This window comes from Plasmodium relictum, assembly GCF_900005765.1.
Source record: "Plasmodium relictum strain SGS1 genome assembly, chromosome: 12".
In the NCBI taxonomy this organism is placed as follows: domain Eukaryota; phylum Apicomplexa; class Aconoidasida; order Haemosporida; family Plasmodiidae; genus Plasmodium; species Plasmodium relictum.
In genome coordinates this window covers 1,371,152-1,393,993 of record NC_041690.1, presented here as the reverse complement: position 1 = coordinate 1,393,993, position 22,842 = coordinate 1,371,152, and the positions used below count along the sequence as shown (strand labels likewise).

The 22,842-nt window shown below is 18.8% G+C and overlaps 1 protein-coding gene across 1 annotated transcript; it reads right to left on the bottom strand.

Moving 5' to 3' along the window:
• Positions 1-3: 3 nt before the first annotated feature.
• Positions 4-22,384, bottom strand: PRELSG_1236900 (conserved Plasmodium protein, unknown function; the record flags this gene model as incomplete). The annotated part of the gene is made up of 14 exons (XM_028678169.1): positions 4-65; positions 206-305; positions 383-505; positions 670-1,410; positions 1,748-16,140; positions 16,356-18,327; positions 18,786-20,540; positions 20,668-20,856; positions 20,939-21,007; positions 21,133-21,354; positions 21,515-21,574; positions 21,767-21,796; positions 21,868-21,958; positions 22,086-22,384. 14 exons carry the CDS (start codon positions 22,382-22,384, stop codon positions 4-6), a joined length of 20,106 nt encoding a protein of 6,701 aa, XP_028534485.1.
• Positions 22,385-22,842: the final 458 nt, after the last annotated feature.

The following is a 22,842-nucleotide window of genomic DNA, read 5'->3' as shown; positions in this document are numbered from 1 at the left end:
ATTTTATTGTCCTGTTAAATAATATGTCCATATAATATCATCTTCTGATTTTAGTATAAGTTTTCCTAAAAAAATTATAAAAATAAAAAATATGTAGTAAGAAATTGAAAATAAGCTAAAAATTTTATCTCAAAAAAAATTAAAAAGAACTCGATTAAAAATCATATTTGAAGTAAATGTTAAAAAAAAATGTTTGTATATTTACCAGATGTGGCATTTTTTGTTTTACATTTAACTGGAATTTGAACTGTTTGTCTGGCTTCAATTTTTGTATTTTCGAAGGGAATAATGAAATTTTCATCAGACTTCAGAAAAAAAAAAAATAAAAAAATATACATATATATTCGTAATAATTTATTTTTTTATTATTTTAATATGTTACTTTGAGAAAAAATTGCTTTAGCTGAAAGAATGGATTTGTAAAATCAATCAAAGTTGTTTTTTGTGATGAACAAAATATTGGTCCTCTAGGTTTTGGTGGTACACTTTTTCCTATTATTAAACCCTAATTATAGAAAAATTTTATTATTTTATATATATCATTTTAATTTTAATTTTTTTTTTTTTTTTTTTCATTTATTTTTATCATATTTATTTTATTTTCCATTCATCATATTCTTTTTATTTTTTTAAAAAAGAAACCTTATAAAGTATCCCTTCTTTAGACACTAGCTTTAAAATAGCTTTATTAATTTTAATATCAGGGGGATTATACTTAATAGTTAAACTTATTTTATCGGACAAATTATTTAGTGTATCATTTTTTAAAAAAAAGTTTATATCAATAGGTTTAACAGTTATTTTATCTACACATTGGAATATATGTTTTGAATTTTTATTATTTTCGTCAAAATCTTCTATAACTACATCGTAATTAATTTTTTGATTGCATATATTTGTAAAAGAAATTTCGTTAATTTGAACTGAACCTAAATCAGTATTGAAATAAAAATTTTCTTCAAATTCATTTATGTTTATATTAAGAACAAATTTGAAATTATATTTTCCTATTGTTTTATTAAAAAAGGAAATTATTACATTTTTATTAATTTCGTTTTTTACTATACAAAAGTATATGCTTATTTTGTTATTTTTTTTTTTCTCAAGAATTATAGGACTATCAAAAAATATGTATGTATAATCAAAAATTGTTTCTATTGGTATATTTTCATCTAATGGATTATAAATAAAAACATTTTCCTTTAATATTTCTTTTTTATTTGCATTAATATTTTTTACAGATAAAAAGTCACTTTTTGACATTTCAAACTGGAGTAATATTTTATATTTATCTTCATATTTTTCGTTTGACAAAATTAACATTACATAAAACATACCCTCTTTTAATGAAGTAACCTTAAATGATAAATTTTTTTCTTCCCTATTAGTTAAATCGAATTTATTTTGTATCTGATTAAAAAAAAAAAAAAATGTAAGTCTACTTTTGATTTTAAGATAATTTGTTTTGCATAATTATTTTATCTGAATATTTTTTTTTTTAATGAAAAGTTTATTTAATTTTATCTTTTTTTTAACTTAATCTAATTATTTTTTTTAGTTGTTTTCTACATTTTTTAAGCAAAATATTTCTTATAATTTTATTATATAATTTTTTTTTTTACATTTATAAATTATTAGTATTAATTCGAATTATCTATGTAAATGCCTAATTATATGTAATCGGAAATTATACATTCTATAAATATTAGTGAATAATTATTATATATAAATAATATACTATACTTACGTAAAAAAAGAAAAGGTTATTATTTATAACACACAAATTTTTATCACAACAATAATGAGAAATCATCAATGTTTGATTTTCATTTATCCAATTCTTTATTCTTACTGAAGCATTGTTTAAAGCTTTGGAATTTAAATTATAATAAAATTTTTTTTCATAGGAACTGTTATCTGAATAACCTAACAGAGTGTAATTCTTTACAACATCATTAGGATAATAGATAACTAATTTTGATATATGATGTATTTCTGAAGAATATTTCTGATATTTATCACACAAATTATTATGATAATTATTGTTTTTTTTTTTAAGAACAAATAGAGGATTATACACAATCTGGAAAGATCCAGTATCATTCGCTTTTATTACATCTTCATTTTTTATAACAGAAAAAAAATTTTGTTCATTAGATAAAAATTTATGTTTTACTTTAAAATTTGATTGACTATTATTGAATAGCTCTATTGTTTTTCTTATTTCTTTTCTAATATCTGTTAAAAATGTAATGACAGTTTCATTTTTTAAGGGAAATATGCTAATTTTTTCTTCTTTGCAATCAACATTATGATTTTTTTTATTCATGCTCTTTTCATCCTCTAAATCCTCTTTTAGTTCTTCTACATTTGTTACTCTTGTAATTGTTTTTAAATTATTTTTAAATGTACTTTTATGTTGTATCATATTATTTGATGAATTAATAAATATATTAAAAAAAATTTTATTATTAATTTTATTAAATTTAGGAAATAATTCTACAATTACGTCGTTAATATATAAATCTCTGCTTATAGAATCAGTATCTATAAATATGTAAATGTTTGTTATGTTGAAAGAAAAAATAATTCCATTTTTAGGATATAAAAATAAAAATTTTTCGTATTTTGGAGGAAAAATTATATGAAATTGAGCGTTCATATCTCCTGTATTATGCAATTGAATCTTTTTACTTTTTATAGAATCCTTATTATTTGAACCTTTGAATAATTTTTCTTTTATTTCATTAATTTCATTTACATTTTCTTGATCTATACTTATATCATCTTCTTTTGTATTTATTTTATTAAACGTTAGTATATTCTCCTTTAACATAACTTTATAGCATATACTATTTACTTTAATATTTGTTAAATAAAAAACTATGAACTTGTCTTTATAATTAATATTTAAATATAGAGGTATTTCCAACTTTATGTATTTTTCTGGTAAAAATTTTATTTCAAATGTTTTTTTTTCCTTTTTTTTTAAAATATGTAAATTGCTATTATCAAATTTCACTAAAGACAGATAATATTTGCCTAATTCCTTATAATTAAATATATTAAAAGATATATCCTCTGAATTTTTATTATGCAGAATAAATCTATTTATTGATTCTTTATCCACATGAATATCCTTAAAAATTATTTCATTTAAATTATTACATATAAAAGGTAACTTAAAATAGCTAGCTGATCCTGTAAAATGGATATAAATAATTTTATTTAAATCATTATTTATTATAAATGGTATCTTGTAGCTATAATTTTTTTCTTCATTTGGCTTAAACAAAATAAAAAGACAAATTCTACTTTTTTTTTTTAAATATATTTTTTTATCTGCATTTGTTATTTTTAAACAATATTCATTTAATTCATATTCAATATAACAGTCTTCATCATTATTATTATAAATAAAAAGTTTTGTTCTTACTGTATTAATATTTTCCTCTTCTACTAATATTTCTGTATTATTATTTTCTTTTTTGTCTTTGTTATTTCTATTCATAACTAATGAATTTATTTCATTTACAATTTTTTCATTCTTATTTACTCCATTTTTTTTCGTTTCGCTTTTATATACTTCCTCTTTATTTTCCTTTATTTTTTCCTCCATTATATTTTCTATTTTTTCACTTTTTTTCAGTTTTGTGTTTTCTTCTTTTTTATCTTTATAGGAAACTTTATCTTCATCTTTATATTCTTTTATTTTCTTATCCTTTTTTTGTTGTTTTTTCTTTTCTTTTATCACACCGTGTTCTACATCTTGTATTTTATCTTTTTGCAAAATGCTATCGTTTTTTTCTTTTTCTTCAGATTGTTTTTTTTTTTTTTTTTTCTCTCTCATTTTATAAGTAGACACAAGAGATGATATGGAACTATTAGTAGAAGAAAAACTATCTTCATGGTATTGATTTATATTCATTCTTTTTGTATTAATATATTTATCTAAAATTGGAAATAAAATAATATTACCAAAGTCAAAGTTGTAAAAAGAAAAATTAATTAAAAAATTTGTTGAAACTGCTGTAATTTTTACATTTATAATGTAAAAGTCTGCTATGTTAAGAATTAAACGGTTTTCGTATGTTTGATTAATTAGAGGCTTATATTCAACATTAATAGTTAATGTAGAATTTTTTAATATATAACTACTGCTACATTGTATAGAAATTTCATCATCATTTGTTTGTAAATAATATTTATAAAATAAATCAAAAGAACATAAATTTTCAATTATAAATTTGGAAACTTTCTTTTTTCCTATTAAAGTTTCTTTAAAATCTATTGTTTCATAAATATTTATCAAATCGTTTTTATTTTTGTTTTTATTTTTATTTAACATAGAGTTTTGTAAATTAATTCTAATTTTTTCCTTATTAAAATTTTCTATATAACAATTAATATTAATTTTACTAACTTGCGTTTTAAAATTTATTTTCAATGGTTCTTCTTTCCCATTAATTTTGCATAATATGCTAAAATTATAAAATTGTTCAAGATATGGTTTAAAGTATAATTTTATTTTTTGACTTTTACCTTTTCCAATAAAATGTCTAATTTCCCTTTTAAACTTATCCTTATTTATTTTCCATATATTTTTTAAATAATAATTTATTAGAAATTTTTTTTTATTTTTTCTATTATTTACTTTCTCATTTTTTTTTAATGTATTCGTTGATGATTCACTATCAAATGAACATGAAGTATCTACATATTTCTCTGAAATACTATCAGTATTTTCTTTGTAATCTTTGTATATTATATTATTATTTTTTTTCTTTTCTATATTATTTTTATTAGAACTAAAATCAGAACCTGATGATAAGGACAAAGGTGTTTTTGGTGAAGAATAAATAGAACCATCACTCAAGGAATTTATTATATTATTTAAATCATTTGAATAATAGGAGTTAATTTTGTTTTTTTTATTATTTTTTTTTTGTATTAAAGTGTTCTGAAAATTGTCATATGACATATTATCGCTAAATTTACTTTCACAAGAATGATATTTTGTGGAATTTTCCGCTAGAGAAGAAGGAGAAGCGTATCCTAATGTATCTACTTTATTCATGCTAATATTTTTCCTTAAATTTTCATCATGTATAGATTTATTTATATACTTATAAATGTATCTATTTTTTTTATAACAAGATTTTACAGTTCCTTTAGATGGGACTATTTTGATTACTTCCTTTTTACTATTAAAAGAATTATAAGAATTTTTATCAAATTCAAAATTTATATGCATTAAATCAAAATTAATTAGATAAAAAACAAAACAATAGCTTTTTCCTAATATTAAATTATTTATATGTATAAAAGAGGTATTAAAAAATATAAGTGGTTCAATTACTCTTAATTGGAATTCTACATTTTCTTTCTTTTTATTATTTATGTAAAAATTATAATTGCCTATATACGTTAGAGAATTAAAAGAATTGAAAAGAAATTTAATAATAGAAAAATTATTTTCCTTAATAAAACCCTTATAATTTACACAATCAATGGCGTTATTACTATTTCCAGTATTATTTTTTCCATAGTCATTTAGAAGAGATGTGCTTTCTGTTTTACATATTTCATTAGATTTTTCAAAAAAATATTCAAAGTCCCTATTTGAAATGCTCAACAAATATATTTTATAATTTATTTTATTTAAAATACCTCTGCTAATTATCAATATTTGATGCCTTTTTTCAGTTTTTTTTGCTTCCTTGCTATCATCTATTTCCTTATGCTTAAAATTTGTTAATAGAAAAATATCTTCTTTTTCATAATTTTCAAAAACCATTTCAATGGGTATTTTTATTTCATCATAATATTTTATTTTGATAAGTAACATAGATTGAAATTTTTTCTTATATAAGTGATGAAAACAATATATATTTATATATTTACTACTTCCTCCATTAATAGTAAAATATTTTTTAATAATTTTGTTTTTATCTATGTTTTTGTTGGTCTCATTAAAATTAATTTCAAAATTATTATTATTACTATTATTATTATTATTATTATTATCAAAATCAGACAAATTTAAATCATATTTAGTTAAGTAGAATTCATCAATTAGTTTATTTTCATTGTCTTTTGTCGTTTCATTTTCTCTATTAGAATTTTCTATTAAATCATCATTTTCATTTTTATTTTTTTTTCTTATCTTATTACATATTTGTGTGCTACTTTTTATGTTTTCTATTTCTTTACTATCTAAAGATATGCAATTAAAATTTTTTGCCTCACCTTTTTTCTCGTTTAATATTGAAATAATATTATTTTCTTTAAAAGGTTCAAAAGAATAAACAGATGTTATATCATCGAAATCATTCTTAGGTATAATGTTTAATTCAACATATAATTTGGCATTTGACAAATTTTCTAAGAGAAATTTATTTTTTGAATAATTAAAAAAAGGAATATTTCTGAAAATAATTTTTTTTTTGTTATAAGAAACTTTTATTTCTCTTGACTCTAAACTTATGTATAAGTCATCATCATGTATTAGAGAATCACTTATTTTGAAATTTTTTTTATTAATAGGGTGCATGGAAAATCTACATGGTATTTTTTTCTTTACTAAGTTGATAGATTCCTTTATTTCAATTCTTAAAGTAAATAAAAAAGAACTATTAGATGGTACAAATCCATTCAAAGGATTAATATCAATAAAATTTTTTATTTTTTTATCCAATTCTATACTAAAATATAAGTCGTAACTGTTCTCATTTATATAGGAAAATTTAAATAAATTATTATAATTTATGGGTAATATATCAAAATTTACGTGATTTTTAAAAATATAAAAATTATTTTTATATACATTTTTTATTTGCTTTTTTAAAATTTGTAGATTCCAGTAGTTTTTGCATTCTTTTATATTTCCTAAAAATTTCAAATTATAAAACTCGTAATTATTATTTAAAACTTCAATATTTAGGCTACCTAGCACTTCTTTTTTTATTTGAACATGTTCAGTACCCCCGTTTTTCCCAACATTTTCGTAGACAGTTTTATCATTTTTTTTTTTATTTAATTTGTTTTTTTTTTTTTTTTTTGTTTTATCTAACTCACTTTCAACATTTGTTTTATTTAATTCATCTTTATCATTTTTTTTATATATTTCTTCTTCAACATTAGTATTTTGTAGATAGTCTTCTGTTTTTTTATTTGAATCCTCTTCTATATTTTTTTTATTTATTTCATCTCTAGTGTCTTTTTTATTTAATTGATCATTTATATTTCTTCTATTTATTTCATCTTCTACCTTTTTTTTATTTATTTTTATCTTAAAGAATACTACATCATTTTCTCTTAAAATGTAACTGTTACTTCCGATATACTGAAAACAACCGAACTCAAATTTTTTTTTTTTTACTTTTTCTTTATATATAATATCTTTTATATTTTTATAGTCAAAATACATAATATTATTTTTTTTTTTTAATAGTATTTTATCTCTAATATCATTAAAAAAATTATTGTTATTTAAAACATTAAAAAGACTTTTTTTTTCTTCAGTATATGGTTTACTAGTAAGCATTTCATTATTATTAATTGTATGATGCATTTCTAAAGTATCTTCTGTATCTTTTTCATCTACAATAGTGTTACTTTTTACATTTCCATTTGTTAATTTTCTATTTTTTAATTTATTATATTTTTTTTTTTCATTATCACTCTTCTGAGTTTTATGTTTTTCGTTTTCGTTTATTTGGATACTTAATTCTCTATTATCTTTTATATGTTTTTCTATATCTTCATTAATATTTAATTTGTTTTCAAATTTTTCCTTATTATTTATTTGTTTTTTTACTTCATTATTATGCATATTTTCAAAAAGAGTATACATTTTTTCAAAGAATACTTTAATAAAGACAGGATATTTGAAAAAATTCTTTAATTTTATTTTAAATGAAATTACGCTATTTACATGAATATCACCTAAATCAAAAACCTTACTTTCACATTTTTGATCTAATAAACTAGGTGGTATGGTAAAATTAATAGAAGGCAAAAAGAATTCTACATTTATATAGAAAGAAAAACATAAACAAAAATTTTGAGATCTTTCAACATAAATGTTTACAAGAAATTTTTTAGCTACTATTTGACTAGAATAAAAACATATGTCAATATATTTATGCTGATAACGTGTTATAATAAAAGTATTATTATCATTATCATCTTCGCTAAAATTCCTTATTTTTTTTACTTCATTATAATTTTGGATTTTCATATTAAATTTAATAGACGATTTTTGTTGAACTAAACTTTCTATTTTTCTTTTTTCTTTTTCCTTTTCCTTCGTTATTTCTTGTTCGCTTTCTTTTCCTTTTTTTTTTTTATGTTTATGACTTAAAAAATCTATTTCTCTAATTTCTATTTTAACATTTACATTTACGTCGGATGTGTTAGTAATTTTAATTCGTTCATTAATATATTTATTAACATAAGAATATTTGTAATACAATGTATTGTCATCAATATTATAATAACTGTTTTTGCTTAAAAAGTAGTCTAAAAAATCACGATAATCGTCCATTTTTTTTAATACAAGAACTTCTTCAAATATATTTTTTATATCACAAGAAATTCGAGGTGTAACTGATGATGCAAATATTTTAATTAATTCATTATGTTTTCTTATTTCTTTTTTTCCTATTAATTTTTTACATTTATTAACTACATTTGTATCTGTCATAAGATTATCTACCTCAACGATATAAATATATTTGTAATATTTTTCTTCTGAAGAATTAAAAAGAACACTAATTGTTTGTTCTTCTTTTGATTTTATTAAACCGCTTCTAGGAAAAATAACAAAAGGATTTATTTCAAGTATTTTATTATCCTCATAATTTTCTCTTTTATTATCTTCTAATAATTTATCACTATTCACATATTTTATTTTATTTTTTATTAATTTGATTTCATATTTAAAATCAAAATGCCCTTCATTAATTATTTTAAAAAATTTCGTTTCTTCTTTTTTTATTTCAACGGAATCAAAATTAAGTATAGGAGGTATAATTCTTAAATAATTATAATCAAAAAATACACTACATAGATATTTATAAGATTGAATGTAATTATTATCAACATCATAAATATGTATAAATAAAGGAATATTTTGAAACTTAATTTTTTTATATGATTTTAATTTTAACTTTATTAGTTTTGTTTCGTTTGAATTTATAGAATCATTTACTTTATCAATGGTTACAAAATTTAAAAAATAATCATCATTTAATTCTAAATAAAATGAAATTTTAATTTTTCCTATATTTCTAATTTTAAATAAACAAATTTTAACTTCATTTACTTGTACATACATGAAGTTAATTTCTTTTTCTATCACATCATACATGTTATTAGATTGAGTATCTTTTTCTTTTGTTCTACTTTTTAAAATATCTAACGAAGTTGTATTTTTTAATATTTTTTTTGTATCATCAACACAATTTTTAATTAATTCATCATATTTATCACTTTTATTTTCATCTAGGATTTCGAAATTTATTTGAACAAAAGACTTACATATTTCTGCTTCAATATCAAAAAAAGTGAAATAAGTATTATTTTTTCCTTCATCATTTTTAATTATGCTTTTTTCTACATAATTAATTTTAATTTTTTTTTTTATTACATCAACTTTATTTGTATTAATACAAATGGTTATTATTTTCTTTTCATTTATTTGTAAATTTCCCTTTACAGGATTTATTTTAAGAGAGTTATCTTTTAAATCATTAGCATCAATATACCAAACAATTTCACAATAACTGTCATTTTTTATTTCTATTGTTTTTTTCTGAATAGTATTTAAAAGAATTTTATGAAAATTTAAGCAATTCTGATCAATTTTTAAAGAACACCTTATTCCTTCTCCTCTTAAAGACAAAGTAAAAATGTCATATATATAATTGTCAATTTCTTTATTTGATGTCTCTAGATTATTATTATTAAATAAAATTTCTCTTTGGAATATCTCATCATTTGTTTCTGTTTCATTTTTTTTTTTAATTATGTCTTCTTTACTGTTTCTATCATTTATTTTATCTTTCATGGAATATATTAATAGCAATAGCTTTTCAAAAAAAACAGAGGGATTTTTAGGTAAAAATAGAATAATAATTTTTTGACATTTTTTTGATAAAATAACAAATTTATTAGGATATACATAAAAGTCATTATATATTAGAAAATTATCAACACTTTTTATTTCTGAAGATTTAGCATCATCATAGTTTTGTAACTTATCAAAAGATAGTTCAACGAAACAATCAAAATAAGATGAATTAAATAAATTTAAAACTTGAATATGCTTATATAAATGTTTAAAAATTTCTTTATTTTTTATCACGTCAATACTATTTGTTTTACCTTTTTCTGTTTTACTATTTTCTAAAGCACTTATATTTTTTATTTTATATATTTTTGTCTTATATTTAGGTGAATGTATACCTTCAAACTTTTTTAGAAAATAGGAAACATATTCTTCACTTTCTTCTTTTAATTCTGAATTTATTATATCCTTAAAGATACTCAAACTCTTTCCTATTAAAACTTTATCAAAGCTATATAAATTTTTAGATAAAATGAAGTTGTTACCTTTATTAAATAGTGAAACATTATTGTTAAATATGAAGTAAGGGTTAGAGTATATTTTGGGTTTATCAATTATAATATGAATATTTAAAAAAATATAATTTCCTAATATATCTATTAAGCATATTTTTTTTTTTATATTTATGATTTTACAAGTATTAATTTTTATATATATTTCTGTATAGTTATTCTTTTCTAACATAAAATGAGTAATATTTTTATACTTTATCACATCCCCTTTATCATCATATGTATCCACTTGTAAAAATTCAATTAATTTTCGATCATCATCTTCTATATTAACATTTCCAATTAATTTATTTGTATTATATGAATTATAACATTTGTAAAACATATAATCATATTCATCTTTTATTTCATATTTTCTTTTTTCTAATTCTTCATAATAAGCATCTTTGATTTCCTTTTCATTCATACTTCTCTTTTTTCTTTTCATTTTATTGCTTTGTATCATTTCTTCTTTTGTATTCTCTTTTTCATATTTAGCGTGCTTATTTATATATTCTTTTATTACATATGCATCATCATTTCTGATATTTTCACTGTATTTTATTTCATCTAATATAGATTTTTCTTTTTCCTTTTCCTTTCCATTTTCCCTGTCCCTTTCCTTCTCGTTTTTATTTTCTTCATTATTTTTTCTTTTTTTTTCTTTTTCATCGTCTTTTTCTTTTGATTTTTCTTTATTGCTTTCCTTTTTTTTTTCTTTTTCCTTTCTATTCTCCTTTTCTTTTTTCTTTTCCTTTCTATTCTCCTTTTCTTTTTTCTTTTCCTTTCTATTCTCCTTTTCTTTTTTCTTTTCCTTTTTATTCTTTTCTTTTTCTTTTTCTTTTTCCTTTTCCTTTTCCTTTTCCTTTTCCTTTTCCTTTTCTTTTTCGTTTTTATTTTCTGCATTATTTTTTTTTTTTTTATCTTTACCTTCTATCTCTTTTTCATCTTTTTCTTTATTTCTTTCCCTTTCCTTTTCCTTTTCTTTATCCTTTTCCTTTTCCTTTTCCTTTTCCTTTTCCTTTTCCTTTTCCTTTTCCTTTTCCTTTTCCTTTTCTTTTTCCTTTTCTTTTTCTTTTTCTTTCTCTTTTTCCTTTTCCTTTTCCTTTTTTTTTTTCTTTTTTTCTTCTTTACCATTTTCTATTTTTTTTTCTTCACCTTTTTCTTTTTTCATATTTTTTTCCTTTTCATTTTCTCTTTCATTTCCCTTTTCTTTATTTCTTTGTTCTTCTTTTTCCTTTTTTTCTTTTCCTTTTATTATTATTGCCTCGTTTTCTGTTTCTATCTTTTCTTCTTTTTTTATTTCTTTTAATTTTTCATAAACTGTAAATAATTCTTTCTCCTTATCTTCTATGGTTTTCGTTTCTTTCTCTTTTCTCTTTTCTTCTTCTTCTTTTGTTCCTCTTTCATTATCAATATAAATATTGTTTTCATATTTGTCTAAATTTTTTTTTCTTTGAATTAAATTTTTTAGATTAAAAGTATCATAAATTTTTGATTTGGGAATATCAAAAAAATAAGCAGATGTTTTTACGTCAGAGTATTTTTGATATATATTTTTTGAAATTTCATTTAGAATTTTTTTTTTTCTAAAATATAATTCATCATTAATAAAAAAAAATATAAATGTTATTTGAACAGAAGTTTGTTTCAAGTATTTTAGTAATTCTTCATTTTTGTCAATAATACTTTTTACATTTTCGTCTTTTTTATTAATATTTATACCAGTAATATTATCAATTGCATTGTAATTTCTAGCTGAATAATCTTTATCATGTAATATGTTTTCATTGGTAATTTTTTCTACTTTGTTTTTAATTTCTTGTATGTTATTTATAGTGTTTATTTCATCAAGTTCTGTTTTTATATTACTTTCCTCTTCATTATAATTACTAGTATCATTATTTTTTTTGTTTTTCTTATTCTTAGCATCTTCATCTAACGTTCTTGCATCTATTTCTTCATATATTTTCTCAATAAAATTATCACTAAGTTCAAGATTTATTTTTTTTATGAAATTTATTTTTTTTTCGTTTTCTAATTTTTTATTTTCAATTTCCTCATCACTTTTTAAAGTTACGATATTTTCTAATTCAATATGATTCACTTGATCAGAATAATTTATATTTTTTTTTAAATATCCTTCTAAAATATTTTTTAATGTCTCTTTTAATTCCTTATAAAATGGTAAATAATCTACGTAATTGGAATTTTTTATATAATTATTTATTTTATTTACTTTTTTATTGTATTTAATAATTTTATAGTCAATATTTTCCTTTCTTTTAGCACATTCCATGTTTAATTCATTGATTATTTGCTTATTTAAAATATATTTTTCTTTGAAGTTTTTCATTTTTTCATATAAATTTTGTATAGGGTTAGATTTTTTAGCTTCATTATCTTCAAAATACTCTATGGTACTCACATTTTTTTCATGAATAATAATATCATTTTTAATATCTTCTAATTTTTCATTTTTTTCTAAATAGTTTCCTAATCCATCTTTGTCTGATAGATCAATACGTGATTTATCTATTTGTTCTTTGTCATCTTTATATTCTATTTCCTTAGTTAGTCTTTTTAAAACTGTCTTTTCATTTTCTATATTGATATCTTTTTTTTTTTTTCTATCATTGGAGTAAAGATTATTTTCATCACTGTTTATATTTAAATTTATATTTAATAATTCTATTATTTTTTCAACTTTTTTTTTTTCATTTAATTTTTTTTCAATTTTTCTGTGAAATGTTTTTAATAAGTTTTCATAAAAATATTTAATTCTTTGCACATCAAATAATTCATTTTGCTTTTTATCATTTGTTTCACTTTTCTTTTTATCATTTTTTTCATTTTTCTTTTTATCATTTACTTCTTTTCTTTTTTTATCGCTTTTTTCGTCTGTTGTAATATTTTCTGTGTTGCTTCTTAAAATTAAATTTTCTTTTTTTCCTTCTATATAATTTTTTTTATTAAAAAATTTTTCATATTCTTCAATTGGATTTAAATGTATTATAAAAATATTTTCATTAGTATGCATTTTTAGGAAAGAACTGAAAAAGTTTTCTGGATTTATATAATTATTCTTTTTAAAGAAAAATACAACACCATTAATATAAAGTGGAGATACTAAAATTTTCTTTAGAATATTTTCGAATAAATTTAGAAAATTTTTTTTTTTAATAGAATTTTCACTTTTGTTCTTTTTTTTTTCAGACACGGTTAATTTTAAAAATAGTCTTATATCATTCATAAATACTTCATCATTTAAAAGAGAGAAATTAAAAAAGTGATTTAGATATTCAAATTTATATTTCATATTGTATTTATTAAAAAATGTTTTTTTATCATATGCACAACTAATTTCACTATTTTTGTTATTAATGTTGATATTTTTTCTTTTATTGATATACGTTATATGCTTATTGTCTATTTTAGATTTTATGTGGCTTGTAATTAATTTTTTTTTAAATTTATTTTTATATATATTTATGAATTTCTTATTTTTTTCGTTTTCTTCTATTTTTTCCTTTGTAAAATTCTTATCTTTACTTTTATTTGTTATATCTTTATCTACATTGTCAATTTTTTTAATTTCATGTATATCTTTTTTTTTTTCTTTATAACTTTTATCCTTATCCTTATAAGAATGTAATAGGCTTTCTTTTTTTTTTCCATTTATATTTAAAAATTCGCTTACGTAATAATCTGAACTATTTTCTTCTTCATATTCAGAATTTTTTATTTTTTCTTCACCTTTAATATTTTCATTTATATTTCTTCTCAACTTCAGTATTTTTTTAGTAGAATTGTTCTTGTTGTAAATATTCTTTTCATAAATTAAATAATGAATAAAATTTTTTTTTGCGATATGGGGATAGTTATCTTTATCATTTAATTCATTACACCATTGAATTATTTTATTTACAGTTAAAAAGTTATCGTATTTATAATCTTTCTTTTCTTTTTTCTTTTTTAAAAAATTCACAATATTGTTTTTAAATAAATAGCTACCAATTTCTTTATGGCCAATGTATTTAGGGCAAATTATAATATAATTTTCTTTTATTTTTTTTTTTACTTTTGACATTTTTAAATATTCCTCAAAATAATTATATTTAAATTCATTTTTCTTATTTAATTCCTCTAAAATTTTAATTTTATTTTGTAAAATTTTTATATTTTTTTGTGAGTATTCTACATCTTTAATTAATTCATTGGAATGACATTTCTCTAGAGGTATAAAACCACTTAACGGATTAATATCCTTTTTTGTTCTTTCTATTTTTTCTTCTTTTTCTTTATATATTTTATTACTTTTATTATTTCTTTCTTCATTTCCTATCACATTAACATTATCATAACTGATCTTAATAAATTTTTCTATATTTTTCTCATTATTCTGAGTTTGAAACTCTCTTTTGTGATATTCTTTATTTTCTATTTGAAGATTTTTATAGTCATCATTCAAATATTTACCTTTTTCATCTTTATTCTTTATATCTTCAATTTTTTTTTTATATATATCAATTAAATAAGGTATCAAATTTGCATAAAAAAAATCTTTTTCATCATTTTTTTCTATATAAATATGTTTATGTATAATTAGAAGATCGTATATAAAACTTTCAAAGTAGTTATAATAATTATCTGATTTATATATATACAAATATTTAGAATAATTATTTACATTATTTATTTTTATTATCTCATATTTTTCTCCACTGTTAAATAATAACGGTTTTATAATTATATCACATTTATCTATACACACATTATCTTTTGTACTATTTAAATAAACATCAATGGTCTTTATAAAATTAGAATGGTAAACAAAAATTTCAATTCTTATTTTTGCATTTTTATATATATTTGATGGTTCAAAAAATATTTTGATATCTAAATAAGAATTATTTTTAATTACCCCTTTAGTAGGTGCAATAAAGATTTGAGTTTTTTTTTTTAAGTGATAATATTCTAATTTTTTATTATAAAATATTATGTTTTTTATTTTAAACTTAATATCTACATTTTTTGTATTTATTAATCTATTTACTTTACATAGACATCTTTTTATTTCTACTCTTTCAAAATTTATTTGTCTATAATAAAGCATTATGTCAGGTATTATATAATTAAATTTTACATTAATAGTATAATAATTATTATCATTTAAATATAAAAATATTTTTTCTAAAAATTTATTTTCTTCTGTATAATTTTTTTGAATCATAATTTTTAAATTAATTGAATCATTTCTACATATTTCATTATTATCATACATCAGTATTATATCTTTATTTTCTGATTCTTTCATATTGAAATTTAATATAATTTTGTCATTGCTTACATTTTTTATATTAATTATACTTTCTTTTTTTTCATTAATAATTAAATTTCCTATATTTAATTGAACTATCTTTAATTCAATATTACTTTCTAAAACTATTCTCTTCAAAAATTTTAGAATGTATTCATTATTTATATAACTATAGCACGATATATTTTCAAAATTCACTGAAAAAAATAAAAGAAAAAAAAACAAAGATATGACATTATACATAAATACATATATATATATAATATGTAATTAATAAAAAAATATAATAAGATACATTCTTAAACAAATCACTTATTCCATATACTATGTATTGAAAAGCATTATGTTATTTCACAAATAGATATATATATTATTTATAGACATACAAAAATATAGAAATAAATAATTTTACTTAATTTATTTAGCTTTGAAAAAATATGTAAGATATAATTATCATCTTTCTGATTCAGTATTAAAGATTTTAATAAATCAACAAAAAATATACATTTTATATTTTTTGAACAGTAATTTTTTAAAATGTTTATAATTTCATATTTATATTTTGTGTTTATATGTGAATTTACTTCACCATTACTTGTATTAAAATATGTATTTGTTTCATCTATTTCTACAATTGCTGTATCTATGTTAACATGTTCATCTATTTCGGAATTTTTTTTATTATTTCCATTTGAATAATAGATATATAGTATTTCTTCAATGTTTTTTTTGATTGATAAAAAAATATTTAAATACATTTTTTTTAGTTTTTTTATTAGTAATTTTTTTTGATTTTCATAAATTGAACTCTCATCAGTAAATAGAAAAGTATTATTAATTAAATTATCTAAATTTTTTAAATCTTCATTTTGAGTTTCGTCTTTCTCTATAAATTGACACGATGTTTCAGAATGAATTTCATCTTGCGAGGAATTATTTTTATCATGAATTTCATTATTGTTAACACGATCAATATTTAAATGCAATATGTTACAAAAGTTATTTGAATTAAGTTTTATTTTAATTTCCTCAAAGTTACAAATTTTTATTAAAATATTCTCAGACATTTTTAAAGGAAATCCTGGTATAAAATAAAAAATAATATCTTTACTATTATATGGATCAATAAAAAAGTTATTTATATTTGTATATAGCAAAGAGGGGAATTTAATAGTATATATTATTTCAATAAATAATTTAATTTTTCCTGTATTATGTATAGTTAAGAAATCTTCACCAATTGATTTATAATGAACACAATAATTTAATTCCTTCTTATTTATACTGTATTTAATTTCAGAATATCCAGCTATTAATTTCAAGGGATAAACAGGACCATTTTTAATTTCACATAAACTATTGATACAGTAATAATTTTCATTTATACTATTATATGTAACAGTAATTATTTTTTTTTCGAAGGGTAGTAAGTAACCCTTATTGGGAGTTATATTAAAAACTTCACTAAAATTTTTATTAATATAATTCTCTTCAAAATACCATTTAAAATATACTTTAAAATTACATATATTTTTTATTTCTAATGTTTCTTGTGTATATAAATTTTTTAAAATATACTGAAAATCTATAACATTTTTACTCATAGTAATATTAGGATAAATAGTTTCTCCAACTAATTCGTACTTTTGTCTTTTAGAGTTTTCAAAAAAGTTAACTAATAAATTTTCTTGATAAATTTTATTTATTTTATTATTCATAAAATCTATATCAAAAAATAATGGAATTTTCTTTCTTTCTTTGCTTTTTAATTCTATTACCTGTGGTTCAACAAAAAAGGGGCCTTTTGTAGATAAAGTGAATTTTATATTTGCATTTTTTAAATTTTTTACTTCAACCTCTTGCATTAATTTGCTTAAATTTTTAATATATTTAGTCCTTTCTACCGTTTCTTTTTCTTCCCTTTCTTCTCCGACTTCTTCTTTTTCTTCCTTTTTCTCTTTTTCCTTATTTATTTCATAAAAATTATACACAAATTTTGAAATATCACAAATTTCTACTTCAGGATAAACAAAAGTTGATAATATTTTTATTTTTTTAAAATTTTTAGATAAATTTTTTGTATTTATTAAATCTTCATAGACATAAAGAACATCTTCGCGCTTTTCTTCTTTTGTATTAAATGCGCTTAAAATACATACCGTTTCACTTCCTCCCTTTATAGATAAAGATTTAGGTGTAACATTAAAAATTTCAATGTGATCTTCTTTTTTTTTTCTTTTTTTTTCCGATTCAAAAAGGAAATGTATATTTCTTTCATTTATCCCTTTATTGAATATAATTAATTCATGGAAATATTTTTTATTTGTGTAAATTACTTCAAAATCTATAGAACATTCATTAATTAATATTGGGCATCCTATACCCTGAAAAAAAAAAAAATTGAAAAATTAATTATAAAATATACAGATATAAATTTCTGAATAAATTATGGTCAATTATATAAAAGCAAATAAATTTTTATTTCTAAAAAAGGTTTTAAATAAGACAAATATATATAAAATAATAATAAATGAGTATTTAAAAAACTATGTATAATAGATAATATAAGAAATACATATATATAGAGAGAATAAATTAAAATGAATATATTTAATATTTATTAAAACTTATTTTATGTAGATAAAATAAAAAAAATATTTTTATAAATTATTAATACAATTTTAAATTTAGAATAAATATTTTTAAAAGGAAAATTATAACAAAAACTCATAATGCACCAAAAATAAAATAAATGAATTTAGCATGCTATTAAAAGAAAAAAAGGAAAAGAAAAGAATAAAATTATGCTAAATATATGAATATATAAAATATAAATAATTACTTGAGCTTTTATTGGTATAGTAATATCATCTTTACGGTGAACATTTACCCTTAATATGTCATTATATGTTATTGTTTCTAAACAATTAGCATACATATTAACTAAAATAGATTCATTTGGTGGAATATAAAAATTATTTCCTGAATAGCTGAAGATTGATAAATCATTAGACAAGTTTATAAAAGTGCTAATTGGGCTTTCATTTTTTATTTCAATAGTTTTTTCTTTTACTTCTAAACAATTACATTTTTCAAAATCAATTATACTAGGAATTATTTTTATAGTAGGGCATGAGGAATAAGCTTTTATATTTAAAAATAAAAGATCTTCATAACCTGATATTTTAATTTTAATAACTATAAGTAAATAACCTATTATTTTACTTTTTATACTAATGTTTATATATTTAAAATCATTTCTATTTATTATTCCTTTGTATTCTGAAGCTTCTAAATTACATATATCATTTATTTGTTTATCTAAAATTAATTCATATTTTGCATCAGTATTTTCGGATTTATTAATTAGTTTAATTTTTTCGCAATATTCTTTATCTATGATTATTTGTTCTAAATTTAGGAAATTAGGTTGGCATTCAACTTCTGGAACCTCGCAAATAGCATGAAAAGGTAGAATCTTTTTATATGTTTTAATTTCATCTAATAAAAATTCAATGTTATAAATATAATTTTTAACTTTTTTAGGAAAAAATAATAACTGAATTTCTTCTTTTTCATATTTGCATAATTCACCACGTTGTTTCAAAATTTTGATTTCATCTTTCAATTCGTTACAAACTTTGAATGCATAATTTAAAGTTAAATCTGAATTATTAGTAATATAAAATATTTTTTCATATTTAAAACTATGTGATACTTTGTTAAAATTAATATTTTCTATGTTAAATAAAATTTCTGGAAGTATGCAATTACTTATTATTTTAAATTCTTTTTTAACATTAGTGTATTTTTGATGAATTATAAAAGTTTTTTCAAAAATTCCACTTATTTTTGGGATATACATTATTTCAAATATTTTCTGAGATTTTCCGGGTAAAATAATTTTACTGTGTTCAATTTTAAATTCATTATTTTCATCTTCGATTTTTTTTATTTTTATGGAAGTATCAATTTTGCTATTATTTATAAGTTCAAAAGATAATTTTTTGTATGTATTTATAAGAATACTATCAATTTTTTGTATATTATTTGAAATAATAATTTCAGGTGTTATACTTTTTAAATAAATGACTATTTCTTCTTTTTTTTTGTATCCTTTTATAAATAAAAATAATACAATTTTAAAAAATGATGCAAAATAAGGATTAACTTTAACCGTTATAATTGTGTCATTATCGTTGTATAATTTCTTGAATTTTGGATAGATACTAATTAATTTTTTTCTTTTTTTTTTATAATAATGTTCATTAAATGAATCATTAGAAGATTCGTAATTAATGGTAGAATTTTTAAGATTATATATTTCATTATCTTCATATATATTTTCTCTCGTTTTATCTATGTATTCTTCAATCAGCTTATTTTTGATTATTTCATTATCAGTTAATTCATCATCTTCATTCTCTTCGCTGTAACTTTTATCCTCAGTAGTATATTTAGAATGTTCTTCATTTCTATATATCTGGTTTTCAATTATATATTTATCTGATAGTTCACTCTCAGTAATAAAGGTTTCTTCAATAATTTTATTTTCTTCTCTAAATTTAGAATTTCTTATACTTATTGAGGAATTATCCTTTAAATAAAATTAAAGATAATGAAATTGTATAATTATATATAAAAATAAAAAGGAAACTGTAAAATTTTATATGATTTTGATATATATATATACAAAAGGAATAATTTATATATTTTTTTCATACATATTTATATTCGTAGACTTCATATTTTATTATATTATATGTCAATAAAAAAAAGGATAAGTTTTTTATAAAAATGCTTATTTCTTTAGATTTATTTATGTAAATATCATCAACAAAAATCTCTTTATCTTTTATAAAGACATTAGCTACAATTCCTTTACTTTTTATTTTTGTGTAAGTGCTTATTCCCTAATAAATTATAACATTTTATATGTATACTTTAGATAATTTATTTTATTTTCATAAATTTTTTATATATTCTAATAATTACGTTTTCATAATTTATTATCATATAATCTTCATAAATTTTTTCCTCCATTGGTAGAAACATAACCTTTAACTAATAAAAAAGAGAAAAAAAAAATGTCAATATTTCAAGAAAAACAAGATATTATATATGTATATATATATATAAAAGAAATAAAAGAACATTATTTTGTTTTTCATTTTTTCAAATATTCTAACTTCTATTATTTCCCCTGCCTCAAGTGTATGAATAGAAGAATTAATATAAAAAGGAGGATTTAATGTTACTTGAAATTTACTTTCATATTTCCCTATATTTTTTATTGTTATGCTTTTTTCATTTTTCATATATATGGGTGTTTCATCTATATATATTTCATCTTGCACATCTAATGCAATTTCATTATTTATACATCGTATTGGTAAAGTAAAAGATTTATTCTATTCATAAAATAAAATAAAATTTTTTTAAATTAATTATATATTTACGTGATTTTATAAGATAACATATTGAAGATACAAAATTTTTAAAATATAATTTTTAATTATAATACACATAAAAGAAAATTTATATACATATATTTTTATATATAATATGTACATCTGAATAAATCTCAAGATCATATTCATAGTTTACACATGATTGAGGATAAAATTCAATCTGAAAGTAAAACAATCATAATTTTATAAAAGTATTTTTATATGAGTCTCTTTAAGAAATAGTATATTTATTAAATTATTCCTTTTTTTTTATTCATAAAAATATAAAATTTTCTTTTTTTCTATTAAATCATATAAACTTAATAATTTTTTTTTTATAAAATTATAGTCTTTTTTTTTTTTTTTTTCAAACTTTAAAACTAAATAGCATTCCAGGTGCTACCTGAAAATTTCAGTTAATAATGAGAAGATATATAAAGGAAAAAAAAAAATTGAATCATTGACATTTTTTACCTTTTTTTTTATATCAGATATATAGTTTATTTTAAAGATTTGATTATCTTCTATTTCCAACTTTAGGTTTCTTGCATTCACATCAATATTTCTATAGAAAATGATATAATTTTTTATTAAGAATTTTATTAAGAAAAAAAGATATGTATATTCGTTTTAAATGTATATTTATGTTTTATTTATTTATGATAAAATGCTAAAAACAAAAAAAAAATTACTTTAAATACACTAAACTCTCGTATTTTTTAAATGGAACATAAGAAGTGAAGATGACTATATTTGGAGTAGCCTGAAAATAAACGCTTGAAATATTAGTTTTCAAAATATTCTTTTTTATTATGTGGTCATTTTTTTTTTTTATAAATTCTTTTAAAATTTTTTCTCTATCTTTAATAAATTCTTTAGGTTTCAAAAAATAAAAATTTTCCGTTTCAATATTAAATTTAGTATCATTTTCATAATCTTGATTTGTATCTATCTTATTTCTATTAACTTTATTGATTTTAAAATTATCCATTTTAAAGACAATAATGTTAATTTAAATAAAAAAAAAATAAAATTAAGATATGATAATTTTAATTAGTAAAATTGTGTATCATATTTTAGTTTTAATATATCGCGCATTTTGTAGAAGAAAAGAACTGATTATGTACATGCATATTTATTGCTACATAGATATATTTATATATAATAATTATGTCGTTTTTTAACTATGTTGAAAAATATTTTTAATGGAAATATTCTTTTAAAAAAATAAGAAAATAAAATAATTAATAATAAAAGAAAAAATAAAAATTATTATTATAAGGTAGTTTTTTATTTATTTGTATGCTTCTATTTATTTTTCTATTTTATTTTTTTTTTCTAAGGTAGAATACAATAACTGCGAATATACTTAATATTTATTTTTATTTTCTGATTTCGCTTTCTTTTTTATATTTTATTTTTATTTTTACTTTTATTTTTATTTTTATT